Genomic DNA, 21,933 nt, shown 5'->3' with positions numbered 1-21,933 from the left:
GTAGGACAACCCATATTGACAAGCTCTCGGTTTGATTGGGAGACCTTGTCTCAGTGAATAAGGTGAAGAGTGACAAAGGATGAACCCCAGCATCAGCCTCTAGCTCTTCATGCACCCCCACATGTATGCTTATGCATGTGCAAAACATGCACCCACACACATGCACCAAAACATGCACACATCCATTCACACTCTCACACACATTGCTAGACATACACATACCACACGTACCACAATACTAGACATACACACATACCTCACATACACTTTCACACCACACATGTACACCACACATACAACACTACACATAAACACACACTCACATACTTATACCACACACACAGCATAGAAGAGAAACAAGCGAAAAGCACCGCTAAGGGGGTCTGGAGTGGCAAGCGGTTGTCTTGGTCTCCTCACCTGCTGTCCCCATAAGTCTGTCACTTTATGCAGGAGTTGCTGCTCTTCTTCCTCTGTGGCTCCTGGGCTGGTAATTAGAAAGTCTACATCGTGCCCAGTCATCTTACCCCTAATTCAAAAAAGCACAGAATGAAAATCAGTTATAATTTTAGCTCTTCATTAAAAAAAAGTCTTTGTTTCTGTGTCTCAAGTGTGAGGTTTGTGGTGCAAAATGCTCACAACATTTTAGATCAGCTGTTCTTGGTTGTCCAGCTCTACTTCTTACGAACCAATTCAAGGCAGGAGATTCACATGTGGTCTGTAGATTGTTGTATGATGGGCATGGTTGATCGGAAGTTGTAATTAACCAGACCAACTTAAAATAATATTCAGCTTTAATAAACAAAAGAAAAAAAACTTACAAATCAGGGTTCCAGCAATCCAGGAACGCAGAGGACAAAGAGGAAGAGGCAAACACACCTGGATGTTTTATTTGTTTTGTGTGGCCCCAGGGGGACACACCCTAAACAGAATGTGATTGGCTGAAGTTCCCCATCAGTTGTATATGGATGGGAAGAAAGTAACAAAGATTACTTCTACACCCAGCACATACGCACAGAAACATGGGTGACAGTAAGTAGCCTACCAAGAGCTATGGCCATACCATACAAGGTAGCCTTCTTGGAATTATGGTGTGAGTTAAGGGATTTTTCTTTGTCTCCCCCCCCCCCTTTTAAAAGGCAGGGTCTCCTATGGTCCAGACTGACTTTAAACTCATTGTGAAGCTGAGGATTTCCCTGGACTTCTTATCCTCCTGCCTCTGCGCCCCCAACAAGCGCTGAGGTTAGAGGTATGCGTCACCACACCTGGTTTATTCCATGCTGGGAATCAGAGTCAGGGTTCCCTTCATGTCAAGCAGGCATTCAACCAACTGAGTGACAACCTCAGCCCAGGGATTTAGATTTAGTCTTTTTTGATCCAAGTGACCAGGTAAGGTCTCAGGAGAGGTGGGTGAAGGGCAGGAGGGATGGGTCCCTTTCTGCTATGGAGGCATTTGGTATCCAACTGACTGCATGCATTTCTGAAGACTTGTTCACTTAACTGTCACCGACTCAACCAAACTTTCTTGAGCACCTGCTTTGTGATTGGGTTCTTAGTCTGGTCTCAGTGGGAACTAGCCCCCACTAGCTCCACACGGAATGCACACGTGGTGTAGCAGGCATCTGGGAAACATGGAAGAAAGTCCCTAATCCGGCACAGAGCAACAGCAAGTCGAGGAGGGCTTGCTGAAGCAGCATCTAAACTGAGTCTTAAGGAATGAGGAGTCAGACGGTTGCCAATTTTACAAAAGTACAGGGAAAATTTCACCTGACCAAAGTTCCAGAAGCAAGACACAGCTCTGTATGCAAGGGATGCTTAGCCATTTGGAGCTCCCGAAATGCAACGCAGGGGACAGGAGTCAGAGCAACAAAGAGAGCTGGCACTGGGTCGGGATGAGCCTTTTGCACCATTTCAGGGGCAGGTAGGAGAGGGGTGCTGAAACAATGACATCGCTTACCTGCGGAACCCCCCAGTCATGGTGACCAAGGCATCTGGAAGAAATGCTGCAACCGCCTCCTTGACTAGCACACTGGTGGCCTCTGCTTCCGCCCTGTTCACACAGCTAACAAGGTCTTCGTAGTAGAGGAATCCTGAGAGGCCATTTGGCCGGCCAGTGGAGAGAAATCACACATAAGGCGACCCAGCGTTAGTGGGAGAGGAGGCTGTCTCAGACAGGGTCTGGATCAGACTATGCACAGAGCACAGTCATCTATGGTGTTGTCTTGTTTGCTTGCTTGTGGGCTTTTCACAGTCACAATGGAGCTTTGGATTCTCAAGGAGAGGTCTACAATGTCCTAATTAAAGGAAAAGTATTCAAATCCTTCTGGGATGTGAACTCTTCCTATCTGATGTCACAATGAAGAGCCAGCACAGTCGCATCTTCCTCCTCTTCCTCCTCCTTTTTCTCCTCTATTTTGAGCAAAGGTCCAGTTGTTTCCGAGCTCCTAATTCTTCTGCATTTGCCTCCCAAGTGCTGAGATTACATGTGTGCAGCACCGTGTCCAGCCTTCTTAACCAACAAGGGGGATGGGGGGATGGCAGTGATGACTCGCACTGTTAATCCCAACACTCAGGAGGCAGAAGCAGGCAGATCTCTGTGAGTTCCAGGACAGCCTGGTCTACATAGTGAATTCCAGGACCGTCAGAGCTACACAGAGAAACCTTGTCTTAACCCCTGACCCAAGAGGGGAGTGGTGTCTCAGGACTTGAATTGATGGCTTCTTTAGAAAAGTGAAAGGCCATAAGAGGAAGTAGATGGTCTGTGTCCAAAGCAAAGCCAAGTGCCTTGGAGAGGCTGATGTTCTCTTCTGGGCCTGAGAACTATAAACCAATGACTGTTCAAAAGCGATGTCATGAGGGAGAGGGAGTGGGAGCATCTGGCTAGTCCCACTGAGTGTTTGGAGGGAGGCAGACAAGGAAAGATGCCTAACTCCAAGGATTAGGGTGAAGTACTAAGGGAAGCTGGGTGTGCCTGAGACAGTTACTCAAGCTTCTATACAAAACACTGAACTTTCATTAAGGGTCCCCAAAGGGGACCACCCAAATGCCACTTGACAAGCAGGAGACATACTCCCCTAGAAGCTGCTGATTGGCACAACGGGACACAGAGAACCTGTTGCTCCTTGTCTCTCACCCCAGGACAACAGGAGGCCAGGAGGCCATTTGGCTTGAGCAAGCTGTCAACAAAGCTCCCAGGTTCAAAGCCATCTGTGATCTCTAAATGGGACAGTTGTGGGAAATGTGTTGACAGGATGAAGAAAAGATGCTCATGCTAATACCCCCATCACCCGTCCCTACCAAGCCAGATGCTTGAGGAGCTACCGTCTTCATATGAATACTGATGTCTTTTCTAGCTGTATTGTTAACAGTCACCTTTATACTGGGACATAGCTCTCTCTCTCTGTGTGTGTGTGGGGGGGGGGGGGTTTGGTCCACAGAGCAACACTCCACTAATCTTTAATAGAGAAACTGCCAGCATCACTGGCACTCAAGTACAGCTCAGCTGGTACCTGGAATTCCCCATGTTCCCTCACGATGTCCATGCACATGAAGTTGTGATTTTTCTAAAGAAGGTGTAGCTGTCGGCCAGCACCTCACACCTGTATTCCCAGGACTCAAAGCACTGAAGCAGAAGGAGCACAAGCTCAAGTCTATCTGAATGAAACACGATGTCTCTTCCCACTTCCTCTGTGTGTGTTAGCAGTCCTCACTCTCCTTCCAATCTGTCTCCTTGGCACTTAAGTTTAATGATTGCAAGCATTTCTTTTAAAAGGTATTTAAAATACACTTATTAATGTGTATTCTGGGGTCCAGAGTAGAAAAACTAGATCTTTTTTCTTAGACTATTATTTTTAAATTTCCTGTGTGGCATTGTATAAAGTTTAATAGGAATTCCTCAGACATCAACAAATCTAAGCAAGGACTCAGTGGCTAAGAGCACTTGCTGCTCATCCAGAGGACCTAGGTTTGATTCCTGGAATCCACATGGTGACTCACAAGCAGCTGTAACTTCACTTCCAGGGGATCTGGTGCCCTCTTCTGACCTCCATGGACATTGCACACATGTGGTGCACAGACATGCGTACAGACAAAACAACCATGTACATAAACTAAAAATAAAAATATTTTAAAACAGAAATCAGCAGGGTTACAACATGAATGAGGGTCTTCTATAGTGTCACTGTGGGATGCCCAAGATAGGATCCCCCTCCTCTACTGCTTCTTGTGATTTCGTTGCCTGTGGTCTGTCTGTCTGTTGTTATGACCTGAGTAGAAGCTACCTATTGACTACCCCACATACCCAGCCTCTGCTAGAAGGCTCCATTACTTCCATAGCTCCTCTTGATAGCTTTACAATTCTCCATAACTTCAGAAGCCAAACACTTGAAATTATGGCTGGCACTCCCTCTCCCTCTTGAAGGACAGTTTTACTCTATTTTTATTGCATGTTAAAAGCAAACAAATCTTACACATTTGGGGGTTATTAACTGTATTTCCTTATTTCTGAATAAGGTCCCAACACAGTCCATGGAAGAAAATGACCTGACCACCATGGAGGACTTGGGGGGCTTGCGAGACTTTCAGTTGATGGTGATAATTCTTCTGTCTCCATGTTGCTCTGAGGTCTCTTCAGGCTCTGCTTGGATAGATCAAGGCTGTGCCTAGATTGATGCCCGTTTCTGTTTTCCAGTCCCTAGCACATTGTCGCAGTGTGAACTGGCCCAGTGTGAGTCTAGTTTGTTCAAACACTCCTTTCTCTCCTTCCTCCATGTCAGCTTATCCCTCTGCCCTCAACTCTTCAGTGCAAGCTTCTTACCCAGGGAGACAGTCAGACCCAGTTGTCTAGAGAAGGCTGTTGGAAGCTGGACAGCGTCCACCCTGCTTTGACATCTGCAATCAGCAGCCCAGGAAGAGACCTTGTTCTAGGCTAAGTTTAGAGCTTTGTGTGAGCTGATGTGTTTCCGGGTTATCTCAGTTCATCAATGAGATAACGAAGGCTCAAGGTTTTAACCAGATCACACAGTGACGAGTGCTGGAGCTGAGATATACCTGACTCCCCAGACTGGAGCCCAGGTAAAAGTGACCTCCATATCACTCTCCCCTGACAAGCTGAGAGCAACCCGTGATTTTCCCGATCCCTTTACCTGCTTTCTGCATTCGTGTAAAGCGCAGGCTTTTGTCTGACTTGATTTTACTGAGAGTTCGGAACCCCATCTGGAACCACTTCTCAGCTGTCTTCAGCCCCACTCCAAACACAGACGTAAAGAGCTGAAAGGGAGGGAAAGGCAGGCTGTTGGTTCCCCCAGATCATCACTATGACAATGGAGTGGCGCTTTCCAAAGCTTCAGGCCATGGACAAGAAATACAAGCAAAACTCTTAAAATCAGCAAGAGTAGTGTGTGCGTGTGCATGTGTGTGTGTGTGTGTGTGTGTGTGTGTGTGTGTGTACTTGCACACATATGCATGGGCATATGTAACTGCATGTGGAAAATGGACGTCAACCTCAGGCTGGGACAGTTGGCCAGTGAGCCTCAGAGATCTGCCCGTCTCTGCGTCAGTGCTGAGATTTAAACGGCACGCCTCCGCACCTGACTTTTTATATTGGTTCCTAGGCTCTTGCTCAGGTTCTCAGCACTTCACTGAGCACTCTTTTGAGCCCGGGGATGGTAACTATTAGAGGCTTTTTGTTTCTGGAGAATCCTTTCACAGCCACAGTGCCACAAAATGAAACAGGTGAGAGGCAGACCCACATCTGTGTAAGGGTTCGGCATAACCTAGGTGTCAGACTCCTGTTCTATGAATGTGTGAAGCTGTTTCTCCAGCTGCCTCCAGGATGCTCCTCTCTTACACACAAGGGTGTACCATGCCTTTGATGGAAGGATGCTCAAGTAGGCTCGGAATGTTCCATCTTTAAATGGATAAAGGCAAAGTACAGGCTTAAACTGTGCTCTTGAGTCTGGGCTCCTGCTCGGCCATACATTAGGCCTTGTATCACTTATGAGCTAAAGGAACTGGCCAAAGTACCAGAAACTCCAAGCTAAGAAAAACTGGGAAGTGTTCAACCCTGAGTCCCAGAAATGAAGAGACGACAAGGACATGAGTTTGTGCTTCAGGACCATGTATGTTTTAATTGTATTCTTATGTCCCTTTGACATTTGTAACTGTGAATGAAGATTCTTGGTAGTTAATTTCCTTATATGAAAGTAAGTCGGAACATCTTGTTTGTTCATGTATTTGCTTCTTAGGACTCTGTAATGAACTGAGTTGTGTACCCCACGTTGAAGCCCTAATTCTCGATGTGATGGTCTTTGCAATGGGGTTTTTGGGAGGTGTGTTAATTAGTTTTAACTATCAACTCAACACAACCTAGAATCACCTGAGAGTCTTAATGAGGAATTACCTGCACTACATTGACCTGTGGGCTTGTCTGTGGGGATGACTTGGCTGTTGACTGATGTAGGAAGCCCTCTGTGGGAGATGCCATTCCCTAAGCTTGGAGTCATGCTTAATATAATAGTGCAAAGTGAAGAAAGCTAACCAAGAGCAAGCAAACTAGGACCCATACAATTGCTCACCTCTATCTCTGCCACAGCAAGGAGGTGGCAGGCCATTGGAAGCCACAAAAAGAGCCCTCCATAGAATCTTGACCTAGAACCTTGACCTAAACTTTCTGCTTTCAGAACAGGCAGAGAATAAATTTCCGTTTCAGCAGCTCAGTCTGTGGCATGTTGGCACAGCAGTCTGAGTTAATATAACCATCCACAGCAAGTAAATAGAAAACCACTCCCCAGTAAGCAAATGTAAAATCACGTACTTTGAAGGATTTGTATCGTTCATCATTCAACACAGCTTTAACTTCAGAACTTTCCCCATCTTCAATAATACCCTGCAAGGAGAGGTGAGCAAAAGATTTTGAGTTCTGTCCTTATATCATCATCACGTCATGTGCAAACCCAAAGCCCCAGCAGCTGGTTCCTCATAAAACTTGAGAAGCTTCCCTGGTTGATCTGAAGAAAGCAAGAATTTCCCTGTGTTACTGAAACTCTTAGCTGGTCATAGCTCTAAAGACCCTTTAAAATCTTGGACAAGGTTACAGAAGGATGAGGACCTGAATTCATAGAACCTAAGATGAAATATTCACCGACAAGTATTGCCCAAATAGTACTGATAATTTTCTTCTCAATGGCTTCAACTTGCTAAGAGAAGGACTTTTTAGTCCATCAGATCAGTGGTTGGCCCACTGAAAATTCAGTTATTATCAAGCCCTAATAAGGTCTAGCCCAGGGCCTCTGTTGTCTGAGCTGGGATATTTTTTTCTAGAATAACATACTTTGCATTAGATTTGACAGAAACTTGCTACTGAATGGCAAACTTGTGTTGCTGAAAAATCCTTAAACGTTGTTAAACATGCATCTCCTACCCAATCCCTCCCCAGAGCACATAGATGCAGAATCAGCACACTGAGCATCACCCTGTTCTGGACCGGAAGAACCCTAAGTGAGACCGAGCCTCTCACCTAGGCTGGCTTGGGAGGCAGAGCACTCTGCTGCTCTGAGATCTAAGGCTTTGGTTTTTCCCTGATACCTGCATCCATGGAGTCTTACTGGGGTCATGTTGGGTTATGGATTCTATAAATCTATACCCATCTCTTTCTGTGCTATGTCATCTATCTACAGTTAAATAAGAGGAGCGAGTCCACACCTATGTGGTCTCTTCAGTCTTCCCTCACCTATTTGGAGGGGCAGCACATTCCGCTTCTCCCTTACCTCTATGATACACTTCACCTTGTCCCCTAGGCAGGGAATTCCCTCCGTGTCTTTCATGCTGACAATGGGAAATGGCAGCGATTTCAGGACAGCAGACGCTCTCATGAGTGCCACATAACAGCCTTCGTTCTCTCTAAACTCGTAATTTTCAGCCAGGATATCAAAGGCATCCTGAAAAATAAAACCAGATCAGCTGGTCTCTTTGTCAGAGTCACTAGCAAGTTCCTCCTGTCCCCTTCACTAATGGGGTACCTTTGACATCAAGATTGGCCTCCTGTCCCTCTGTATCCTCCCCTGTGGGACATTGTCACTGAACTGGAAAGATAGATGTCGAATGAAGAGTGAGAAAACTGAGCTCAGTGACATCAGACACTTAGAAATAACTCAGCCAAGCTGTGACCTGGTGCTTCTGGTGTCCCAGCAGTCATGCTGGGTATATATAACCCTCTGCTGTCTTCCTTACCAGTCAGTGGCCAGGGTTCTGTCATGAACCCCAGACCTCTGGTTCTCTTAGTTCGTACATCAAACCTACTTATGGAATGAGGGGTGTGTTCATCACACCGACCCAGAGTTGGGGTTATTTAAGGTGAGGCGTGTTTTCCTTACTAGTAGAGAAGGCAGCTGTGACTCAGGGGCTGCCACCCGTTTCCTGTTCTTCCCCACAGATGTGCTTGCAGGGTAGAGATGAGAAGCCCCGTGCTCGATACTGTACCGAGTGTGTTAGCCTGGCAAGCTCTGACCCCGGAGCAGCTGCGAGCCTGTCTACTGCCTCTATAGAACAAACAGAATATGTTTTTCTGTGTCCATATAAAAGAAGGCCCACTTGACAAAGGACCAGAGGTCAGGTTAGGCAGGCAGGCACAGAGAAACATTCTCAGATTTCCAGAAAAGTCATAATTTCACTTGTAGACTCATGAAAAGAAGCCTCAAGCCCCCCTCCACACACACACACTCACACACACACACACACTTTTGCCCTGGTTGTTGAGAAGACCTCATTACCGTGAATACTTGGTTACAGTTGTCTAATGTGGTCTTTCTCTGGCAAGCATATTGGGAGATCTTTTGTTCAGTCGGTGGTGGAATGTTCTGGGAGTCTGGGGCATGACTCAAGGAAGAATCTCTCCTCACCTACACAAAAGCATAAGTGTCCATTTTGAATGACAATGTCAATTATAAGTGTACATAACTATAAACATTTACTAAATGCAAAAACATTAACTTTAAGACAATTGCTCCTGTAAGAGGGTAAAATCACAGAGGACTCAAAATGTGTCACATGCATCTCTAGTGTCCTATCATAGACATGTACGATTGTTTTTTTTATTAGAATATATGGCCGGAGAGGTGGCTCAAGGGTTAAGGGCACTGCCTGCTCTTCCAGAGGTTTTGAGTTCAATTCCTAGCAACCACATGGTGGTTCACAACCAGCTGTAATAAGTTCTGGTTCCCTTTTGAGGAAGAGACCTGGTCAGTTGTCTTCTTCAGCTTAGACCATGAGACCCAATACGGACAAGTTCAACAGAGCCACCATATATAGGCTGCCCATGCATGCTTCAGTGTTGCCAGGGCATAAATTTCATTTTCATTCATATTAATTACACCGGATAGTGAATCTTATCTCATGTATGTACAGTCAATATATGCATTTTTGCAATCACAAACAGGAAAAGAACCAGCAACTAATGACCATTTCTTTTGTTGTGTGAATTGTCAGAGGTTCTAGCATTATTCGTCAAGGGCTTGGATTTAAGAACTCATATTCTTTATTTTTTTTATATCAGAGTGAGAAAATTGGAAACTTTTTACTTTTTTGACATCCAGAATGTCAGGACTGAAGTATTTTGAAATATCTGTGCATAAATGTGTTCATAATAATAGTTCTCTTAAACTGGGTGGTAATGGCGCACAACTTTAATCCCAATACTTGGGAGGCAGAGGCAGGTGGATCTCTGTGAGTTCAAGGCCATACTGCTCTACAAAGAGAGTTCCAGAACAGACAGGGTCGTCACACAAAGAAACCCTGTCTAAAAAAAAAACCCAAATAAATTAATAATAAAAAAATAGTTTTCTTATGGGGCTGGAGAGATGGCTTAGTGGTTAAGTGCACTGGCTGTTCTTCCAGAGGTCCTGAGTTCAATTCCCAGCAACCACATAGTGGCTCACAACCATCTGTAATGAGGTCTGGTGCCCTCTTCTGGCATACATGCTGGCAGAACACTGTATACATAATAAATAAATAATTTTTAAGAAAAATAGTGCCCATCTATTCAGTGTTTTTAACATATCAACACTGTGCATGATTTATTTACATGTCACTTTCTCACGCCATCTATAGAGGTGGGCAGGATTGTTACACAGAGGAGCAATTGGAAGCCCGACAGAGCTAAGTGGATTCCATAAGAAAGGACTCTGGCATCAGCCCGAGTCTGTGAACTCTGAAGTCCCCGTCAGTGGACCTCCAGCAAGGGGGAGACTTACAACAAGTTGATGCTTTCCTGTCGTCTCCACGGGTTTCCCAGCTCCCATGCATTCAATCAGCCAGGAGACGTCAAGGAGTTCGAGCTCGGAGCTGGCTTGGATGTTCTGTAGCTGGAGCCACTCCAGGACATCTGACCCTGAGTTGTTCTCTGCCACAATGTGGGTAACAGAATCACTAGAAACGAAAGGCAAAGTTACCAGTAAAGGAAGCTTCCAAAATGAGATGTTCTCCTTCCTCCTCAAGGTTTCAGAGTGTCCCAGCTGACAAAAGACAAGGAACACACTGGAACTGACTCCTGAACCTTCACATGAGGAAAGCAGCAGTGGACAGCATCCCAGGTTGAATGCATATACATAAATACATACACACTGTGTGTTGGATCATATACATACACATATATAAGATATGTATACATACACATATATAGCAAGAATCATGTAAAATAGAAATTTAGGAAAGATGGAAGATGAAGCTAAAGACAGATGGCTAATGACGTGCATTCTGAACAGACCAAAGGTCAGAGTGAGATCAGGTGAGCTTTAGAGAAGGAACAGAGTTTGGGTGAACTGAGAGAGGCCCATGGGAATTGTCCTGGAAGAAAGGGACAGCAGAGGATTGATGGGATTGATGAGACAGACTGGGAGGGGCACGTTAGTTGTAGAAATGACTGAGCCAGTAGTGACAGGGGTCTTAAATACCTTGTCCAGAAGTTCCGTTCTTCTTATCTGGAGAGTTCAAGCCAATGCAGACTTGTGCAAGCAGAACACAAGCAGTGTTAGTGTGTCATTTTTTAAAAGCTAAGCTGATCCACACAATGCTTTGGAAGGGAGAGAGTTGGGGTGGGAATATGTAGGGAATAACAGACGAATTCCTGGTACACTTGAAGAGAAAGCAGAGGAGACGCAGAAGGGTGCCTAATGGAACACCCTGGAGAAGGGGGAGCTACGTCATCCACATAGAGCACCCTGGGGAAGGTGGAGGGGGAGCTACGTCATCCACACAGGAATCACAGTGATGTAAATCCCTGCTATTGAAAGAAGCTGCATCTCTTTAGTGGAGAAGGGGAGACTAGAATTGAAGTTGCTTCTGTTGTGCTACACTTAAGGAAGCAGATCAAAATGAAAATGTCTGACTGGCAGGCAAGACTTCAGGCTGGTATCACAAGACAGGCTGGAGATTGGACCTGAGGCCATTGGGGTGGCAGAAGTAAGTTGAGGGCAGACAACATTTCGTAGGGGCCAAGGCGTGGCAGGTAACTATATCCTTAGATTAGGTCCTTATAATCCCCAAAATTATTTGCAGCAAGTTCCTTGAAAGGCTCTTAACATCAAAACTTTAAGGCAACAACAAAAGGACTAGTCATTTCATAGAGGATGCATTAGTTCATCCATACCTCTGCCCTTCAGAGGGAGTTTTTCATTATAAATACCTATAGATATAATATTATAGCTGTTATATGTCATTGTTTGTTATAATATTGAAAAAACACTAATGCTTATTCTTCCTTCATTTCTTTTATTGTTTTTATAGCCCTATATGATTTTTTGCTCCCCTCCCTTCCTCTCCTCTTCCCTTCTACCCTCTCCCATGACCCCCACGCTCCCAATTTACTCAGGAGATCTTGTCTTTTTCTCCTTCCTATTTAGATCCATGCATGTCCCTCTTAGGTTCATCTTTGTTGTCCAGGTTCTCTGGGGTAATACTTATTTTATAGTAATGGAATTTTGTCTGATCTCAGAGAGAAGAACGTGCTGAGGGGGTCCTGATGCTCAACCTCTGAGCTCCTCCTCTGCCTCCCTTCCTACCGCCCCCCACCACTCTTTTCCTGGGACTTTCTGGGACCTCTTAGGCAGGTCCCAGTTCACACTGGGTATGGGAACCAGACACCCCTTTTAGGTTTCAAAACAGCTTTGTAGGCTATGGCTCTGCATTGTGTGAAGGAAAGCTGGATGGAAACTTCCGATTCCTGTTCATACAACTAGCAAAGCAAAATCAACATTGTGTCCTCAGAAACAACAGCAACGACAAAATATATAAACAAGCCTCCTGCAAAGGTTTGTTATGCCTTACAGTTCCAAAGGATGACTTCCATCAAATGATGGCAAGAGCATGAGGCCAGATGGTCACGCTCTGGAAGCAGAGAGAGAACAGGAGGTAGAACCCAGCAGTCAGCTACACAGAAAGAAAAGGCTTGAAAGTAAGAGCATGACTCATTGGAGACGTTTTCACCAGGATAGGGAGAGGGTGGGGAATAAAAACACTGCCATTCATTATATACACATAAAACTATTAAAAAAATTCCTCAAGGCTTACCCCAGTGACCCACTTCCACCAGTAAGACTGTACCCCTGAGAGGTTCCACAGCCATCACAGACAGTGTCCCCAGCTTGGGACCAAGCATTCAAATATATGAGTTTATGGGGGACATTTCACATGGAAACGATAGCAGAGCCTAAAGTCGGTGATATGGGAAACATGAACTCTTTCCAGTGATGGTGGAGCCCTGGGATAAAATCTTGATTGGGAGCTCAAGCTAGAAGAATATTGCAGATTTCAAACTTGATGCTTTTTTCGAGGAAGAATTGAGGTTGAAAGTATCAAAATGAGGTGTTCTAAAATAAGGGCTGTGTCAAACAGCTAGCAAGAAGTCCTCCACTAAAGCAAGCAGGAGAAGCAGGAAAGTCATGGCCACAATCGTGCAGATGCGTGAAGAGTCATGCAGAGTTCAGTACCAGGCCACTGGGTGTCAGCCAAGTAAGAAGCAGAAATTTGAAGTCAATATTTAAAGCTGGTTCTAACTTGATATTGCCAAACGAGCTTTATTATTCATGTTTAAATTAAAGCACTGAGTATTTTTTTGTAAACTCGTCCTTTACCACAAATAATCTCAGAAATTCAATTTTAGAGGCTCTGTCCATCCTGGCCCAGTCCTCTTGTGCTCCCTGGTGTCTAACCCGAGCTGACATTGCCTCTTTGGGTTGGTGGCTGTCATGGTCTCCTGCAGACAATTCTCTCGGACTGAACAGTTCTTCATGTTGAGTCCTGAGCCTCACCAAACGGTATCACAGGGTGGCTTGCCCCCTCCAGCGTGCTCGCCTGAAAATTCCTTATTGATGCACTGTGACAATAAATCTATTTGGGAACATATGGATTTATCTCTGCTTTAAGTGCCTCAATATTGAAAACCCAAGAGCACTGAGGCACTGCCGTATGCCAGGCGCTGGTATTAAGTGTTAACTATATTAAATGCACACGCCATGCATTTGATTGTTAATAATGCTGTGAAGCAGGCATCATCAGCTCCACACAACAACAAGGAAGGACTTTGGGAGACACTAAAAACCCTACCCTGCTAATAACTGCAGGGGTGGGATTTGGATCCTGGTCTGTTTTAACCCAAAGCCTGTGAACTTGAGTAGCCACGAGTTTGCCCTCCGTGACTCGGTGCGTGGTTCCTGAGCAGAGGAATTCCATGCTCAGTTCCCTTCCACCCTCCTCACAGATTATCGGAATGAATGCCACGTCAGTAAGACAGAGAAGGAATCTGAATAGGTGCTATGCTGAAAAGCAAACGGTTCCTCCGAGGGGCAGAGATATGAATGGAGACACTCTGTCACGTATCTGCCCAAGAAGCCCCTGTGTGTAATTGATGTTCTCCTATTTTATGTCAAGTGTCTGAATTACAAGACTACGGGAGGTTAGAGCTGTCCCAGGAAAGCAGAAAATGGCTGCCGTGGCTGCACACCAAGGTGGAGGATCTACAGGAGGCTACAACTGCTCTGGGTCTCCAAAGGAGCCAGAACTGAGGACCATTTGGTAAACAATGCTGCCTCCACCGAACACTCTCAGCGCCTGGCTTCACCCTGCGTCTCTTTACCTAGTCTGCCTCTGGATGCAGTTTCTTACATGAGTGCTGGGGATCTGAACTCAGGTCCTTGTGCTTGCATGGCAACCACTTTTAACAACTGATTTCCCCAGTCACATTTATACAAGATTGTTTTCTCCATATCAGACCATGGCTTTTATGAGAGAGGAACTTATATAGTGGTTCAATAAGGACAACTAAAAGAAGGGGAAGGGTAGAGGAAAATGGGTAACAGGTGTGCAAATACATTTGAAAGGAATAAGTTGTGGTGCTCACCCCCCCACACACACAGTTCACAATAGCCCGAACTTTACGTCATGGAGAACTAGGAAGGAGGCGCCTGGTGGTTCCAGACACAGAAATAGAGATAGAAGCACAAAGCACTACATTTGATCCTTACTCATACTCATTGCACACACATTTTGAATCCTTGTTCTTAGCCATATAAATATGTACAGTTATTATATGTTAACTAGAATATATGTGACAAATATAATTTTATGAAGAAATTCCAAATGTTGCCAGAATTGTCAGGTGGGGCTCAGGTGTTCAAAAGTTGCATGTTATGGAATTATCCTACAAATCTTGGCGCTGAGTATTCCCATGTGTCCATCTGCCTATCCTTGTCTTTTCCCTAGCTGGCACTGCCTCATTCCATATTATTAGAGAATCCTTAGATGAAGAAGGGAGACAGTCATTGTTACCCCTGCCCCGTCCAGTGTGACTTTCTGAGCTCTTTTGGATGCTCACCACTTCCATGATTGTCTCTGTTGCCTGGGAGAAGTCATGTCCCGTATTTTGTAAACAATGACTTTAGCTGTGTTTATAGTTAAACTGAGCTGCTTAGAGAAGCCGGCTTAACCCACCCCCACCCCAGCTCAGCCAGTTTTCTTAGCAACCAGTGTGCTTCAGAATCCTTGAAAGTAAAGCAACTGAGGTTGATTTCAAACAACACACAGCAGCATCAATAGAGAGAGAGCTTTCTATTCCAGCCCTGGCCAGGATCTCACCTGGTGCTTTAACTACCTTTAATGGGATTATGAAATTTCGCATTAACTTGAAATAGAAAGTAGTTTGGATCAGAACAGGATAAATTTTCTATTTTTTGCTCTTGAATGTATAAAAAAATAAAGTTTTTATTAGGTTAATGATTACAAAAGTAGAGACCAGAGACTGAAGGAAAAATGTATTTAATTACAAAAATTACTAACAGGGTCCTTGGGTGGTTTAATAATCATCAGGTAAATTACTGTCTGAGCAAATATCTTTTTAATTTTATGAGTTTGGAACCACATTGGTGCCTGCCCAGTGCCCAACAAACCCAGAGGCGGGCATTGGATCCCCTGGGACTGGAGTTTCAGTTGGTTGTAAGCCACCACGCAGATGTTGGGAATCTAACCTGGATCCTCTGCGAGAGCAGCCAGTGCTCCTGTGAGTCCTCTCTCCAGCTCCCACAGCCTGCATGGCCTACTGCCTTGACCTGACTGGGGTGGTGAGGGAGTGAAGAGGGGACAGATACTAAAGAAATGAAAGACACATGGACACAGCAAAGCTGGAATCAGGTGGGCTATGTACATTCTGATGGAAAGGCACCAGCTAAGAGTCGCTAGTTTTTATACTCTGCCAGAACAGGGGAAGGCTTTGCCAATTTCCCACCGGTCTGCGGCATTGGTCCTGGGTCTGCTGGTGCCCATGTCAACAATACACATTCGCTAAGGCTTTCCCCTGCTCCCCACATCTAGTTCCTGAGCAAATGTCTTCCGAAGTCCGGGCTTTTTATCATGGCAACAGAAAAGAAATCGAGGGGCTCCAGGGTTGACTCAGTGGTTAAGAGCTCTTGCTGCTCTTGCAGAGGTTCCAGGTTTGGTTTCCACAGAGCAGACACTCACAGTCTTTTGTGGTGGTGTGAGAATGATTTTCGCTTTCAGTGAAGACAAGGTCCTCCACCAATGTCATTAACGTCCTACAAAGGACTTGGCCGGATGATGCTGTTCTCTGGTGCATTTGCAGCAGCTTGAGCAACATTAGCAAGTGTGAAGGTCCTAGATGAATAGAAAGATGGGACTCCATCCTTCTTGGTCATAGCACCTCTGCCTCAATTGCAATGATTTGTTTCAAGACATAGGGGAATGTAGCAAAATGTATTTATAGAGAAGGGTGGATGACTGGTGGGAGCTTTCAAGTAGCTCACCCTATAGGAACTCAGGATGCAATTGGGGCAGAGAAAACAGGAGATTTGAGTCCATTTTTTGAGTCTGGGTTAGGTGAGTTGAAGTTAGCTATCAAGTCTAGGATGCTGGTCTCGCAGTATCCTTTTTTTTTTTTTTTTTTTGATGTTCAAAACTACATTAAGGGACTTGGTATCTCTTCTCACTCATGTTTTAGGAACCAGCTTCCTTTGGCACATAGAAGAGTGGGGCATTCCACTCAAAAAACACATTCGTGATAGAGAGAACAGAATCACTCCAGAGAGTTCAATACATTGAGAATCTCAGGTAAGGTAAGACCGAGACTGATCCTCTTGGCAGCCAAAAGTATACAGGGGCTATGGACACTGCAGGATGCTTCTCGCCTTGGGCTTTGAATTTTACAAACCAAGAAAGAAGTGTAGCAATCACCATTAACTGGTACCCTTGCCCTTTTACCTTTTAATTAATTTTATTATTAATCATTAATATTATTGTACATGTGCCTGCGTGTTAACCTATGACATGGTGCACATATAGAGGTCAGAAATCACCTCGGTAGAGTTAGTTTTCTTCCTCCTCTACCTGGGATCCAAGAGTTGAACTTAGGTTGTCAGGTTTGCACAGGTGACTTCATCTGCTGAGCCACTTCGCATGTGCTACAAGTATTCTTTCTTTATAATAACGATGATGATGGTGATGATAACTGCAACCGTTTCTGTTATCTGTTATTATTGTTAATTTTCTATTACATTTTTAAAAATTGAGGGTTTTTTTTCTTCTTCTTTTTGGTTTTTTGAGACAGGATTTCAATGTGTAGCTTTGGAGTCTGTCCTGAAACTTGCTCTGTAGACCAGGCTGGCCTTGAACTCACAGAGATCCACCTGCCTCTGCCTCCCGAGTGCTGGGATTAAAGCTGTGCACCACCACCACCAGGCTTAATGAATCAATTGATTGATTTTTTTAATGTATAGAAGTTTTGCTTGCATGTATGTCTGTGCACCACCGGGGTGCCGGGTGCACGTGGAGCCATCAGATCTCCTGGAATTGGAGTTGCAGATGGTTGAGAACTGTGCTGTGGCTGCTGGGAACCAACCTGGGTCATTTGGAGGAGCAGTCAGTGCTCTTAACCACTGAGCTATCTCTCCACCCACAAATTAAAAGTTTTTTTTTAACATTTGTTTATTGTGTGTGTGTGTGTGTGTGTGTGTGTGTGTGTGTGTGTGTGTGTGTAGAAGTAGGAGCTGGCTTACAGAAATTACTTCTTTCCTTTTACCATGTGGTTACCAGGGATCAAACTCAGGTCGTCAGGCTGGGCAACAAACACACTTGCCCACTAAGCAATTTTGTAGGCTTTATCATCGTTTTAAAAATGTATGTCTAAGGCCAGGTATGGAGGTACATGCCTTTAATCCCAGCAGTTGGGAAACAGAGGCAGGAGGATCTCTGAGTTTGAGGCCAGCCTGACCTACAGAGTGAGTTCTAGGACAGCCAGGATATCTAGAGAGACCCTGTCTCAACAAACAAACAAATATGTATTTATTGAAAAAGAAATTCGAAGACACAGAACTATGAGCATACGCCTTCCCACATCAGATAACTTCTTCTAGTGTTTTCATGGGCTGCCTTCCTGCTTGCTCCTGTCATCTGACCTAGTTTATATTGCGGAGAAACAATCTTCTTTCAGTTTGGCTGTGCAGGTCAATGGACCTAACCAGTTAACAAGAGAATAATGCACTTTTCACTGTGAACTTTGCCAAAGCATATTGACATCCTTTCTCTTGCTCAGCATCACACCAGATAGAACACTGATCTGAATGTTAGGGAGCCAAGAGGAGAATGTACCGAACCACAGGTCTGGGAAGGGTTAGAGTCAGGAGGTCTAGAAGTTAATGACTGTATCTGGGCACAGAGATTCTGTTAGCGCCGGGGCTTCTGCTTCCTGTGGTTTATTTTCCTCTACGGCGCACACATGTGTTGAGTGTGTCCGTGCTCTCAGCCTGAGAACTCCGCTCCATCGCAGGCACAGCGGTGGCTTCCTCGCCGGCACCCGTTTCCTCTGTCTCCCGAGCAGCGGGCACAGTCCTGGCAGTCAGCACCCGGGGCGCGGCTCTGCCTCTTCCATTCCCTTTGCCGACAAAGTTCCCTGCTTCCTGATGACCACCCTAAACACCTGACCCCGCCAACCTGCTCGGTTGGTTACTCAGTCAGTGGGCCTCCACCTGAAGCTTGGACCGGTTACCAGAGCGCTTTTTGAGTAAGTGGCCCCAGGCAGACGGCTCTCACCTTTCTCGCTGGCCCTTGCTCGATTTCTTTACCACGAAAAGCAGCTTTATATGTGCTAAAAATTTTCATTTCTGTTTTTAAATTTCTCTTTTTTTTTTGTTTTTGTTCCCTTCCTTGATCTATCTAGTTTTTTTCTCTTTGAATGCTAACACTGTATTTAAGTCTAACAGATCAGTGATAGTAAAAAAATTGGGTGAAATTCATCTTGTGTGAAAAGAATGTTCGGGAACAAAACTGAGAGTGACTGTAATGACTTAAAATGAAAACAGAGTAGGAGACCATGTGGCAAGAACTCAGAAAAGAGAACCCCAGAAATTCAGGAAATTTTGATTGGGGATATTTTAGCAAACGAATAAATTGTCCCCTCAGTTTGGTGTGTGGAATTTGGCATGCCTGGTTATTGACCTTGGAAATGTGTCTCTGCACTGCTTCAAAGCCCGCATTTCACCAGCAAGAAATGTTTGACAATCTTCTTGTCAAACTCAAAGACTTAAAATTCAAAATATCACGTAACAGTCAAAGCATCCCTGACATGTTATGCTCAGCCCACCCGTGCACAGTCGCACACAGAGAACCGAGTGGGTCACCCACAGTCCCCGCCGTAACCCAACAGTTCTGTCTGCAGCCACCGTGCGAGCCAGGGCCTTTCCTGGGGCTTTCTGAATCACTTCTATTCTCCTCATTGATTCAAGACGGTGAACGTATAGAATATTCAAAAACACCATGGTAACCGCTGCTTCCTGACAGTGACTGTCTAGCTGGGTCCAGACGGTGGCTTCAACTACCTCTTTCCCTCCCTCTTATCACGGCACTCTGTGGTGGCGTCTGTTACCCCTAGACAAACACCCTAAACCAACATCCCATCCCAAAGCCTACTTGGCCTGGACCACTCTTTGGAAAACCATCACCGAGGCCACTTAGGTGTCCATGGTGAGCCATCTCAGCCTGGCCCACACCCAGCCAGGTGTGTGTCACGTCAGAGACACACCGTCAGCCCATCCTCTTACTCCAAAGCAGCAGTCTAAACAGCTGCACCCAGTGGTGCTGGCTCAGTGTGGTAGAACATGGAACTGAGTGATTTCCACGTAAAGTTTTCTGATGAATTTTTTCTTTCTTATCACCCCTGGGCAATTCATCTCAGAGTCAGTCATGAGGAGCCGATTTTTAAAAATCTTATCTTTTGGTGCCAATTACTTCCCATCTGATCTCATTCAGCCTGCACCCGTCTTGTCTCCCTTAGCCAGCTGTCTCCTTGGGTCCCTTGGAGATGTCTTCAAGGCCCCCGCCTGCTTGCCAAGTGACCAGGGCTGTCCTACCTGAGCTCGCTTTCCACCCTGAACCCTTTCCTCCGGGCCAGCTCCATGAGGAAGGCTCTTCGAGTCGTGCCCATCCTCTTCTCCAAAATGAAGAGGACCAAGTCTCGAAACCTGATGTCGTGAGATGTGGTGGCCACCGAGGTGCCCGTCTGCCTGGGCCTCTTCTTCCGAGGACCCAGGTGGGCTGCTTGCAGTGGATCCATGGCAGCAGGCGATCTGGCTCTGCCAGTGCTATCAAGTGGTGTCTCCTACATCAGGGCTCTGATGTCATCTCAGCAGCAGACTCTGCAGCCAGGAGCAGCTTCCTGGGTGCCACCCTGGTGACAGCTTCCTGCCGAAGGAATTTCTAGCCCTGATCAGTTCCTTTGCCGAAGGTGGAGCTCATGACAAAGAGTCAGTCTAGCTTGTGTTTCACATGCTTGATGTCCGCAGCCTCCCAGAATAAGCTTGGGAAGAAGTGGAAACCTGCCACTGGCTGAGTGCTATGTCTTAGTGCTAAGTGTGTTCAAACCCTTTACGTTGCATTTTTTAAAGCCATGCAATCTTCTTTTCATTAAATTTACTTATGGGGCAAAGGGGTATGTGTGTGCAGGCCATGGCGTGAGTGTGGAAGCCAGAGTTCTCCCACCGTGGAGGTCTAGAGATCAAACTTGGTAAAGATGCTCGCTGGCCACTGCATCATCTTGCTGGCCACTGTGCGCTTTATTTATTGCTCCCTCTTTGACTCCACTTTTATTCTCTCCCCTTGGACATTACATTGGATGTCTGTATTTTGCACAGGTGTCAAAATACACAAGTGACTGTTTTGGTTTTTCATGAACGGCATCTGTGTTTCTCTCTCTGCTGCTTACAATTTTTCTTAAAGCCTGTAACTATGATTTTCAGATCTCTGTTCTATGCTGCTGCTTTAAATACTGTCATTTTGTGGTGGGCACAGGGACACAGGCTGTGAGCACATTTTATAAATAAGGAGCCAAGGTTCAGTAACTGTCCATCCCAAAGGAAGGGGCAAATGAGATCTTAAATGCAGTTCTTTTGCCTTCAGATGTGATGCATCTTGGTTTGGCTTTTGTTGTTTTTGTTTTGCTTTGGGTTTTGGTTTTTACAATGCACTAAGGTTTGCCGGAGAGTGGTCCATTATATAACTAACATAGGTCTCAGAGATGAGATGACATTTGGATAAAAGTCACTTTCGTGAAGTTAGGGTCATTTTCATAACTCTCTGTGCAAAATGAAATTTGCACGTTTAGCCAACGTATTTCATAGGTCTCACTTCTTGAATACCTACGATGGGACCTAGGCAAGCACCTATAAGCCTTTGCTGACGGATCCTTACAAGACCACTGCTAGCTAGCCACCCACATAATACAGCAGAGAAGATCCTCGGCTCCTAAACAACTCGCTTAAAACCACAGAAGCAATAAATAGCCACAACAAAGAAGTGTCTGAGTCAGGATTGAGATCAGGTTTGTCTGGCTTCAAATTCTATGTACTCTTGGGACCAGTGGGATGGCTCAGTAAAGACACTTGAGTAACCTCTCAGCAACCAACTTGATGAGAAGAGAAACTGACTCTCACACATTGTCCTTTGATCTCCACAGAAGTACCAGGGCACACATATTCATGTACACACCCACACTCACAAATAAGATATAAGAAAAACTTCAAAATTAAAAATACATGTTCTTGCCAGGTAAGGTGGTGCACACCTCTTTAGTTGCAGCACTGGGGAGGCACAGGAAGGCAGATCTTTGAGTTCAAGGCTAGCCTTGCCTACAGAGTTCTCTCTCTCTCTCTCTCTCTCTCTCTCTCTCTCTCACACACACACACACACACACACACACACACATCAAGATGCCTCCTTCTGTCATATGTGGTGACATATGACATATTCACATGTGGTGATGTGAATAAAAATGACCCACATAGGCCCATAGGGAGTGGAACTCTTAGGAAGGTAGCCTCCTGATAGGGGTGCTGTTGTTGGAGGAAGTGGACTTTGAGGTCTCAGAACTATATCAGTGTCCTTTTTCTG

The 21,933-nt window shown here is 45.3% G+C and overlaps 1 protein-coding gene across 1 annotated transcript in view; it reads right to left on the bottom strand.

Moving 5' to 3' along the window:
- The window catches only part of Dntt (DNA nucleotidylexotransferase), a 30,587-nt gene extending 10,486 nt beyond the window's left edge, over nt 1-20,101 (bottom strand). The window contains exons 1-8 of the mRNA XM_075974074.1: nt 19,899-20,101; nt 10,245-10,419; nt 8,766-8,894; nt 7,764-7,934; nt 6,812-6,883; nt 5,142-5,265; nt 1,955-2,087; nt 418-526 (exon numbers count right to left, since the gene is read on the bottom strand). Of these exons, the coding sequence (XP_075830189.1) occupies nt 418-526; nt 1,955-2,087; nt 5,142-5,265; nt 6,812-6,883; nt 7,764-7,934; nt 8,766-8,894; nt 10,245-10,419; nt 19,899-20,101 (1,116 nt within the window). The remainder of the gene's footprint in view (nt 1-417; nt 527-1,954; nt 2,088-5,141; nt 5,266-6,811; nt 6,884-7,763; nt 7,935-8,765; nt 8,895-10,244; nt 10,420-19,898) is intronic.
- Nucleotides 20,102-21,933: the final 1,832 nt, after the last annotated feature.

The sequence above is a fragment of the Microtus pennsylvanicus genome, chromosome 5 (genome assembly GCF_037038515.1).
Source record: "Microtus pennsylvanicus isolate mMicPen1 chromosome 5, mMicPen1.hap1, whole genome shotgun sequence".
Lineage (NCBI taxonomy): Eukaryota > Metazoa > Chordata > Mammalia > Rodentia > Cricetidae > Microtus > Microtus pennsylvanicus.
This window is presented reverse-complemented; position numbering and strand designations above follow the sequence as displayed.